General features: G+C 36.0%; 1 protein-coding gene across 1 annotated transcript; it reads right to left on the minus strand.

Moving 5' to 3' along the window:
- Positions 1–6036: 6036 nt before the first annotated feature.
- On the minus strand, positions 6037–11240 carry LOC116288866 (uncharacterized). The gene is made up of 5 exons (XM_089030747.1): positions 10977–11240; positions 10276–10557; positions 9772–9927; positions 8032–8256; positions 6037–7416 (listed from the first exon to the last, which is right to left on the minus strand). The coding sequence occupies exons 1-5, from the start codon at positions 11211–11213 to the stop codon at positions 6628–6630; spliced, it is 1689 nt and encodes a 562-aa protein (XP_088886873.1). The 5' UTR covers positions 11214–11240; the 3' UTR covers positions 6037–6627.

The following is an 11240-nucleotide window of genomic DNA, read 5'->3' on the forward strand; positions in this document are numbered from 1 at the left end:
TGTTTGAGCAACCCTACTTGTTTAAGCCTTGAATTGCCATCCTTTTATTCAATGTGATCAACAAAAGCTCTCTCAAATTAATTAAATATTTATAATCACTATTCACTGGAGCCAAAGATCAACGATATAATTACATGACACAATTTGTTCATCTTGTAAACACTACGAAAAGCCCCATTAGCAACACACTGAAAAAAATATCCAAACACCATTCTCTCACTTTTTAACCTAGAAAACCCTCAAAACCATTTCTCTTACGACCTGCATTAGTTTCGTCTACAAGAAGCGAATTTTTTGAACATAAAACGAGTCTTTTGTAACCCAGCTGTTGATGCAGAGACACCTAAAAGTTTTTCTATTAACTTTCTCTGCTTGTCACTTGCTTGCCGAGTCATGTTATATATTACCAAAAAAATCCGACTAGTTTTTGAATAGCTTGGAGCAAGACAAATATAGCAGCTCTTTTATCTATCAATGTCCTTGTTATTAATATTAGCGCACAGAAACAAACTTTGGCTCAATTTGAGCCATGAAACTAATAAACTGGCTATAGCGCCCATCACGTGACAAAGGATAGATGTTTGAGCTGCAAATGGGTCAAATAGACCTCTCGTGCCATTTACAACTTTGGATTATTTCAAAAACGAAACTAATTGAGAAACCTTTCATTTGAGTTTTACTTTTAGCCAGATGGAATTGAAAATGGAACTAGTATAAAGTTTAGATTAGTCCTCCTCTTTTCGTCGTTTTCCCTGTGTGTGCGCGCGCGCGTGTTTTAAAGTCTAAATAAATGAATGAAAGGCCAATCATCATATTATTCAGTTGTAATAATCATTTGTGCTCAATTGTTTTGGGATCACAATTATCTCCCAAAGTGAAGTAATGAAATTGACTTTGAAAATTGCAACCACTATAACCAATCTTGACGAAATGGGACAAAAAAATAAAAGGATGAAAGAAAATATAGGAAAAAATTAAGGCCTAAAAAATGCATGAAAAAGAATAATGATAAAGTTTTGAGAAATCATAAATATACGTTGGTATAGGAGGAAAGAAAGGAGAAAAGCTAAAAGCAAGCGTATTTCGTTAAGTATAGAAAAGAAGTAAAATGAGAGAAATGAATAGTTTAATTTTTAGCCCAATTTAAGAAAAAAGTTGAAGAATAACATAAAGAGGTTTTGTCTTTGGTACAACTTAAGTTGAAAAATAATATTTGAGGGATTTTTTTACACAAGTTTTGACCATATGGAAAGAACTTCCTATTCGCCAAGCATTGTATGCCATAGTTAGTTCCTTGAGTGATTCACCGAGTCTATTTTGCTTAAATAGTATATTTGCCTTAAAACTCTTATAACAAGAACATTAAGGTAGCAGTGGGTGGCCCCACGATCGACAGTTTCAAAGAAACACACTCCTTGACTTAAATAAAAGGATTTCTTTTGTCAGATGAAGTTATGTACTTTTCTTTTTCCTTATCGTACAAAACACACCAGGAGAAGAAAAAAATGCCCCTTAGAAAAGGTAAAATCATCTGGATTATCAAATATCAGGGATTGTAGTTTTTAGGAAAAGCAATTTCCAAAGATTTTTTTTCTTCTTGGGACTGCAGGCGGTCCCCAAAAATGCAATTTCTAAAGAAATTCGTAATGTACTTTCGACAAAAGAAAGCAAAAGAAAAAAATCAATTTTTCTGTATAATTCGCCTTACGTTTTGATGAGCGCGAAGTACAACAAAGTGTCTCTCAAGATGGTACGAAAAAATAACAATGCAAATGAATAGATATGGGACTATAGAACAAAACTGGAAACCGAAAACAAATATCGAAAAATTAAACTGGAAAAGGAAAACTAAGAAAGAAAAGAAAGCTGGAAAGCGTAAAACAACGGCATTTTCTGATTTGAAATTTAGCAATATTTTTACTGAAGTATTTTCTATACGCCATTGTTTTTAACATCAGTAGACAATAAGCACTATGTTAACTATAAACGTAAATTGAAACCACCCAATTTTAAGGAAAAATATTACCCAATTTTAGGGCAAACGTTTCTAAACTAAAACATAGATTTGAAATAAAAATAAAACGAATTTCAACATTCAACATTTAGTTTAGACTTTGAGATAATTGGATATAGATAAGAACAATCTTAAGATATGATTTTCAGTTTAGAACTTTTGAAACGAAATCTTTAAATGTTTTGTGTGTGTGTGTTATTTTAGTATGTAGACGTAAAGCCCCGTTTACACTGGCAATTTTTGCGGCGATTTTTGCTGCAATTTTTGGAAATATGAAAATATGAAATCTTTTGTCTCATCCTTCAAAAGAGACATTCGTATAGGAAAATCTTGGTATCCTGAAAAAGACTTTACATATAAATTCATTACCATTATTTATTATGGACAAAATCGCTAAAAAAATCGCAGTAAAATTCGCCGCAAAAATCGCTAGTGTAAACGGGGCTTAACGCGAAAGTGAGAAGAGATTGCATATTGAATAATAAGCTTTTACGAATTTAAATGGTTATTGGTATTAAACAAGCACGAAATAGCACTATTCAGACCAACACATTATAGCCAGATCTATTCATGTTACAATACAATATTATTGACTTTATTTTATAGACTTATTAAATATTAACAACTCGTTCTACATCTAAATACGTTGAAAAATTGTAAAAAAAATCCTTATTGCAGTTAGAAATCTCCAAAAAAGAAAAATTGAAAGAAAAAAGAAGACAAAAAGTGGCTGTTAGTCATAAGTGCGTTGGTCTTTGGATAAGGCAAACTGTCGGCGAACACGTAGGCTTTTGCAAGAACATTGGCGTCATTAAATAGCTTATTTAATACTAATTTCGTCTTTCTCAGTTCCTCGCATGTAAATAGTCTATTCATACTAGAACACAACAAAACTACCTTAATTGTAAAATAGCTGCCAAGATCCAAATAGAATAGGTACCAGCTTGTTACAGCTGGTGCCTCAACGAACTAAATCCCCACCGACTCCAGCTATTACACAAACACGTTCATTCATCTACCAAATACATTATCCTTCCAAGTAATAACACAGCACTGTAAACTAAGTGTGATTTCTTTACAATCCAAGCATTATTTAATCGTCGCTTCAAAGGTTAGCGGCGCGGTGTATTGGAAGCGCGCGGTGTCCATGTCATCCACCCAAAATTGATCGTTGATGTCATTTAGTGTAAAATACTAGCTCTCTTGTTGGATTTAAAATGCTCTCAGATACCTCCTGCTTAAATCTTTGATTTATTGGTAAAAGTAATTTTCCTATTAGACGTTCTCGGCTGTGTATAAAGTTAATAGGGACGCCCTTCTTCATACATGCAAATTGTTCATCATTCAAAACAACTCCTTTTACTTCTTGATTTTTTTTCCTCTAAAAGTAATATATTGTTGTTGCTGTCGTTACTATTGAACAATTTGATGTTTATCTTAACATCGGCTTACTCATAGAGCCTTATGTTCTGATTATCGTTGATATTTATTATGCTGCATGCTGTTGTCTTTGTTGCTGGTAGTGATGATGTTGGTGTTGTTTTCGTTGTTGTTACTGCTAGTCATGGCAGCTTTGTTCTAACGTCATTTTTGTTATGATTTTCAATATCATTCGGAAACAATCGCAAACCGTTTTCTTTATAGCAAGACATATTGAAGAGAAGAGAAGGAATTGATATTCAAAGATAAAGAACAACAAAATTAAACAAAACCCTTTGTTTTTACAAATTACTAAAACGGTCTTCAAAGTAGCTGAACCTTGAAAAAAATCACGCAAAACTGGACAAGTGGGAAAAAAGTGGGCAGCCAAAACGCTTTTGAAGATCTGACTTCATTGGATTACCATTAAGAGAGATCGGGGAGACAAATTGTATTAAGTTTGATATTTATGCTTTTGAAGTACTATACCAATTGAGAAGACTTTTCTATGACATTAACTGAATATTACGATACGATAATGAAATGGTTTCTTCTCTCAACCAATCACAAACCAAGACAAGGGAAGCTATCCAATCAAAATGCTTGAATGCAAAAGCCATTTTAGTGTCACGGTTTCGCTCTTTTGTTCGGTCTAATGCTTATACGATTCGGGGATTTTCAGTTAAAGACTTTCATATATCGAAATAATATAAACAATTTTAGATAATATAAGGGAAAATTTTGTTATGAACAGAAGTAGTCTTCAAGTACGGTAGCTGAATATTATTAAAGACGAAAAAAGAAAACGAGACGCTAACGTCGATAGGAAAACATATTTTTCTCTTTTGGGCTTATCATGCCAATATTTGAAAGATTATCGCTTCAAAAATCTAATGGAAATGCTAGCGATGAGAAAAGTTTCATTTCTTCTCGGGGGGTTTTCTTTTAGTTAACAGGTGAAAGAAAAGAACCAACCAAGAGCGAGAGAGAGAAAAGAAAGAAAGCAATACGGTGGCTTTGTTTGAGAGGGTTTTGCTTCGACTCCCCATAAAAGTATTCAAGAAAAAAAAGAAAAGAAATGAAAAGAAAATGTACGCAAAAACAAACAAACTGGAAAACATATAAACAAAAAAAGGAAACACAAGAGAGAGAAAAAACTAAAGAAAAAAGCGAACGAAAAATATGACAAACAAAAAAAAAAAAAAAAAAAAAAAAAAAAAAAATAAACTGTCTAATTTGCGAATGGAATAGTCCTTTTTGATGTTCAACCGTTCCAAGAATCGTGCGATATTCAGATCATTGTCGAATGAACTCTGACTACATGGAATTTCACACTTCTAAATTAAGTAAGTCATGAATAAAAACTTAAAAAGTTAAGTCAAAACCTAATGAGTTCATACAATGGTTTTAATTAGTTAAATAAGCCTTTTTCTGGTTAATCGTTATGAATTGTTACCTAAACATTAAAAATTCAACGATTCTTATTCGAAGCTAAGGAAAGAACCTTATAGTGCTAATAGCCTTTTATTCTCAGTGTTTGGTAAATTTAGTGTATGAGACAGACTGTCCTATGATTCATGCCGATTAGAAGAGGAAAAACTGAAATAATAAGCCATATAACCAAGGCGGAGCGAGTGTAGCATTCAAAGCGCCCAGGAGGTAAAACAAATAAATCCCCAAAAGTGCTAAAAGAAATTTCGCGAAGAATATATCTGGTTGCATCTTATACCGTATGTAGAATAAATAGGTGACAAAAGCATATAGAAGCATAAGCTTACCAGGTCCGGCTAGATCTCCTACTAGTTTTTTACAGAACCTTTTCAAATTTTGAGCTGTAAATGACTTGTAAATATCATATTGAAATATTATCGTTTTTGTTTCGTTTTATTTATGCCATGATTACCAAAGACTTTATGCAACTGGTAAAAATATGAAGGCGACTGAATTAATGATAAAAGACGAGAAATATGGAGTTAAAAATTTAGCAATTCAAAATTTGAGTAAGAAGCTTATAAAACGGATGTTGGGTCCTTTATAAAGAGAAACGTTTGCAGAATATCTTTATAGAAAAACTGATTCAAATAAAACACATAACAGGCTATTATGCAGTCACTTACAATTATAGTAAATCTTATGGAAAATCCAGTTCTTGCCAGCTTGTTATTCGAGATATTCCTCCAACATGGCTGCCATGGAAAGAACCGTGATAAACTGGACACTAGATTAGGGCCGCTAGGGAGTGGGACTAGTTGAATGATGTAACTTTCGTTTCAAATTAGCATTTTTGGCGCGAAAAAAATGCTTAGGGTACAAAGACCGGAGAGTAATACATAAAACCCCTCTAAATTAACAATGACAGGGAAAAAAAAAGAAAAAAGAGAGATTGATCCAAGAGAAATAGTGAAAAATTCAAGGAAGGGAGAGGAGATGATGTTAACAGATGTATTAGACGGGAGGGGGGTAGGGGAAGTGTATAGAGGTGCATTTTATCTAGCCCGTAAAACTGAGCGAAGAGGAACGGAAGAGAAACGGAGAAAATGGGATCGAGTTTTAGAGAATGGCAAATTTTCAAAACTTTACAAAACTAGCAGACTCGAACCCGGTTGTCATTTATAAGCTTATTCAATCCGTAATGAATGTGGGAAGGTAATTAATGCGCGCAAAGGCACCGCCGACAAAAAACCGTAGCTACAAAGATAAAAACATAGCAATTGAAAGCTTTCTTTTCTTAGACTTTTTAACTGACAAAGCCGGCTTATGGTTAGGGGCATCATTGAATAATGAAGGATCCGTCCCATCAACCATAGCGCGAGTATTAAATTAGAAGGAACTTTTTCTGGCACTCGACAACTCAAGTCATACATAATTATAACAGCTGACCACGAATAGCCGTTTCTAAGAATTTTTTTATTCTGCAATTGTCTTGTTGTTGTTGCTATTTTCATACGAAGTTGTTTCCTAGTGGAAGAACGTTTTAAAGTGAATGGCTGAAAATTCTCTAAAACTTTGGTGACTGGTATAATAAAATTTTCTAAAAATGGTAATCACATGAAACCCTTACAAATTCAATTTCGTTTAAGTGTCTATTATTTTGGACATTAATGAGACATAAAATGGGGTTTATACCGAAAACTTGAAAAACTTGTGTCTATCAATGTCAATTAAAACAGCCTAGTTGGTAACTACCATCGATTCTAATGGTCTGTATCCACTTCGTACAAGAACCCAGTGTCAGGCATCAGTACTCGGTTGTACGAAGTACTTTGTACAAACACGCGCCAACTATCAAAAGACTCGGGCTTGATTTTTCCTGTCCCCCCTGCACCAATCATAATACACGCATCCGGTCCCGTGAACATATCTCCTGTCACTTTATCGACCAGCACAACTTCCTTCTTGTCTGAAATCTTCTCTGGTTTCGTAAATTCGTAGAAACCTTTACCAGTCTTGAATATCAGTCTGTTTTTTTGGACAAACGTCTTGATGTCGCAGCGCTCAGTGACATCAAGAATTTGGAAGCGAGAAGGATCAACTGGAATTAAACCACTTTCCTCTCCTAGTGTAGCTTCGTATGTTGTTGTACGCCCAGCAAGAGTATCAAAAAGTTGGTGTAAACTACGATTCATCCCACCACCAGAACCTCTGCCACGAACTTCCTCCTCAAACGTCTGTAAGCTTTCCATGCCCTGCTCACGATAGCAGATGGCCGTCAGGAAGTCGACGATTGTCGAGAACTGGTCAAGTTTTAAGTGCCATCCACACGATAACTCTGCCATTTGCTTATAAAAGGAATTGGATGCGGAGTACCCCAGGCATTGGATAGAGTAGATACGTACACCCAATTCCTCGTACAGTCTCTTGGCCTCATCTCGCCAGTTGATGTTGAGGGTGTTCAAGTGGTAGTTAGGGGGATGGGGACTGGCATCTCCTATCATTACCAGGGCACGCTGGGAACCTGGTGTCCAGGACAACTCGGTTCGTACCTGTGTTAATCATTACATTATTATAAAATCAGACAGACAGATGATCTAGCTGCAGGAACAACAACTGCAACGCAAAAGATGTTTGTATCCAAGCTAGCCCACAATGCACCATGCATGTTTTCCCTCTTTGGCCATCATTATATAAGGCATGCATGATGAACAAAAGATTTTCGTACCTAAGCTACACCAGTATGCACCTTGAATGTTCCCCCTTTCAGGTTAGCTTTGGTCAACACCATATAAGACATGGTAAACAAAAGATGTTTGTACCCAAGCAAGCCCAGAATGCACCAATGCTTTTGGTCAACACCATATAAGGCATGATATTTAAAATATATTACTGAGCAGACACACTAACCGGGACCACTTGAATAAAACTGACCAATCAGATAACAGTAAACTAGACAGGGATTGAACTGATAACAGTGTTAGCCAATCAAATTATCACTTTCTCACGCTCTCATTATATCAATGTGCTATCTGATTGGCCAGTTAGAAATATTGAACTAAATGTTGCAATATGATTGGTTAATGATACTAGTTCATCAAAGTGGTCCCAGTTGGAGTATCCGCACAGTAATAATAACCAAGTTCTGAATTTATAACATTTCATACCTGTCTTAGTACAAGTTCATAGCACTCATCAGAATCATATCCACACGTTGATGATACATTCTTCACAAAATCAACAATATTTCTCTTGTTTGAGCTGAAGTCAATCCATTTGGTGTCATAAGTAGCAGGTTTGTCTTGGTAATCACCATGTGCAAAAACAGAAATTCTCATTCCCTTGACTTCTGTCAGGAGACGGTTGACAGTCTGCTCAATTTTATTCCTCACCTATTTTAAGATTGAGAAATCAGACAAAAAATGAGAAAATGGGAAATGTCAACAGCATTACAATAATTTCAAATATATTAGGAAGAAAATAAAGAAGTAGTTAGGAAAATAAGACAAAAAGTGAAAGTAAAGAAATGGTTGTTTGTTGTGTGACCATAACATGAATAAATGGATGAATGAAAAAATGGATGAAATATGGTGGGAGAAGAAGGGGAGGGGAATTTCAAAAATGGTTGCCAAAGGATGGATGAATGACTAGATAAATGCATGGATGGAAGAATAGATGGATGGATGGATGGATGGATGCATGGATGGATGCATGGATGCATGGATGCATGGATGCATGGATGCATGGATGCATGGATGCATGGATGCATGGATGCATGGATGCATGGATGCATGGATGCATGGATGCATGGATGCATGGATGCATGGATGCATGGATGCATGGATGCATGGATGCATGGATGCATGGATGCATGCATGGATGCATGGATGCATGCATGGATGCATGGATGGATGGATGGATGGATGGATGGATGGATGGATGGATGCATGGATGGATGCATGCATGGATGGATGCATGGATGAATGGATGGATGGATGGATGGATGGATGGCTCAGCATCATTAAGGCATGGCTCTCAGATAAAAAACTGTTTGGCTATATCATAGCCAGTTTTCTACGAATCTTCCCCAAACTTGGTAAGTTAATGTCTTTTGTGAAAAGAAGGAACCTTAGAGCCTTGGTTACCATGGAAACTAAGTCACGTGACCACAAGGCCGCCATCTTGGATTTTTAAACAAATCGTTTGTAGTCGTATTGAAACTACTTCAAAAGTCCTGAAAATCCATATTCCTTTTTATATTTGCAATACCTATATGGATCTAATTGGATATATTGGAAATTATATTAAGTTTAATTTTTAGAATATTTTCTGTATTTTCCAAAAAATTAAAAATATTCTAAAAATTAAACTTAATATAATTTCCAAGATATCCAATTAGATCCATATAGGTATTGCAAATATAAAAAGGAATATGGATTTTCAGGACTTTTGAAGTAGTTTCAATACGACTACAAACGATTTGTTTAAAAAATCCAAGATGGCGGCCTTGTGGTCACGTGACCTGGTTTCCATGGTAACAGATATGCGGTAATTGCTTGCCTTGAAGAATTACTACTACGAGCAAAATTTGGGAAAGATTCATAGTAAACTGTCAAAGATATGAATAAATAACTGATTTTCCATCACTTCCTCAAAAGAGCCATGCCTTAATGGTGCTGAGGGGTGGATGAATGGATGGATGATGGATGCATGCATGCATGCATGCATGGATGGATGGATGAATGGATGGATGATGGATGGATGGATGGATGAATGGATGGATGGATGGATGGATGGATGGATGGATGGCTGGCTGGCTGGCTGGCTGGCTGGCTGGCTGGCTGGCTGGCTGGAAACAAATAAAAATATAGAGGATATGAAATCAGCTACCAAGTTATTCCACCTACCTGAGTAAGGCATGGATACATGGATCCAGTTGTATCAAATGAAAACACAATCTCTTTAACATCACCAGGAGCACCAGCTGTGACTCCTTCTGCTGGTTTTGCTTTTTTACTTGGTGAAGCTTCACTCTTTTCCTTTTCTTCTTTTTCTTCTGGCTTCTAAAAGCAGAAATTCAAAGAAAACAATTTATTAACAGCTGTTCATTCATGAAACTGCAGTCAAGTATTTAAGCTGGTTCAAATATATTGATACCCTGAAACAACCTTTTGGCTGATCTTAATCAGGACCCAGCTAACTCACAGTTAGAACCCTGAAACAACGTCGATGGGCTGATCTAAGTCAGGGCGCGGCTAACTCACAGATCAAACCCTGAAACAACCTCTTGGCTGATCTAAGTCAGGCCACGGCTAACTCACAGATCAAACCCTGAAACAACCTCTGGGCTGATCTAAGTCAGATCCCAGACTTTGAGACCCTCTAAACTCCTTAGAAATTTCAATCCTAACCTCCTCCATGGCGGCCTTCCTCTTGCCTCTACCCTTCTTCCCTTCTCCACTCTCAACGGCAGTCTCTGACTTCTTCTCTGCAGATGCTTCATCTTTCGCAGCAGCTGCTGATGTACCAGCAGTACTGGCACTCTCTGCCCCAGTATCATACAAGAAATCAGTATCTGGAAGTAAAATCCTGTTATACGAAGTGGATTGTACAAAGATATCAAAGTCAGCAAGCTTGTCATTGTCGACCTTGAATTTTACTGTCTCTTTAGGGATGTCTAAGACAGACCTCAGCTAAAAAATAAATAGAAAATTAATCTATTTTTCAGTTTAAAGTTACTCACAATAAAAGTAAAGTTTAATTAATTATTCATGCATACATGACTGATTAAATTGAATATACAGGCTTGGCTTGAGCTATCGATCCATTAAGTCCTATAACTGATATTCATATGGACAAGAAAAAAATGCCTGGTTGAAGGAAATTTATCCTACTTAAAATCTATCGATCAAAATTGAGTCAAAATCATAGCTTCATATGATTTAAAGCGAAAAAAAAAAAATTCTTAAACACTTCAAAGCACGATACACCTGACTTATTGTTAGCTATGAGCGGAAATGTTCAAGTTAAAATCAGAGGTATGCAACACAAGTATGCAGTAGTTATATTATACGAGTATAATTTTAAGGAATTACATGTAAAATGCACCCACCTTGTCCCCTGTTGCAAAACCTCCATCAGATTTCCGTCTAACTACGATCTCTTTGTCAAACTGTATGGTTTCTGGTTTAGTGAGTTGGTAGAAGCCTTTCCCTGCAGCGAACTTGAGCTTATTTTTCTCGATAAAAGCCTCGATGGAAATCCTTTCATTCACTCGAATAGTCTTGAATCTTGAAGATTCGACTATTTTGGTGTCTTCTGGGGCTTTCTTGGCCCTTCTTGGAGGCATTTTTGTAGTGTGTGTGTAAGTCTTTAA

This window comes from Actinia tenebrosa, unplaced genomic scaffold, assembly GCF_029948245.1.
Source record: "Actinia tenebrosa isolate PJP-AT-01 unplaced genomic scaffold, QUT_ActTen_1.0 PGA_scaffold15__27_contigs__length_11533743, whole genome shotgun sequence".
In the NCBI taxonomy this organism is placed as follows: Eukaryota; Metazoa; Cnidaria; class Anthozoa; order Actiniaria; family Actiniidae; genus Actinia; species Actinia tenebrosa.

Coding starts and splice junctions, on each gene's coding strand:
- LOC116288866 (XM_089030747.1), bottom strand. CDS start 11,213: ATGCCTCCAAGAAGGGCCAAGAAAGCCCCAGAAGACACCAAAATAGTC. Junction 8,257..9,771: donor TGTATCCATGCCTTACTCAG/GTAGGTGGAATA, acceptor ATCTTAAAATAG/GTGAGGAATAAAATTGAGCA. Junction 7,417..8,031: donor ATGAACTTGTACTAAGACAG/GTATGAAATGTT, acceptor TGATTAACACAG/GTACGAACCGAGTTGTCCTG.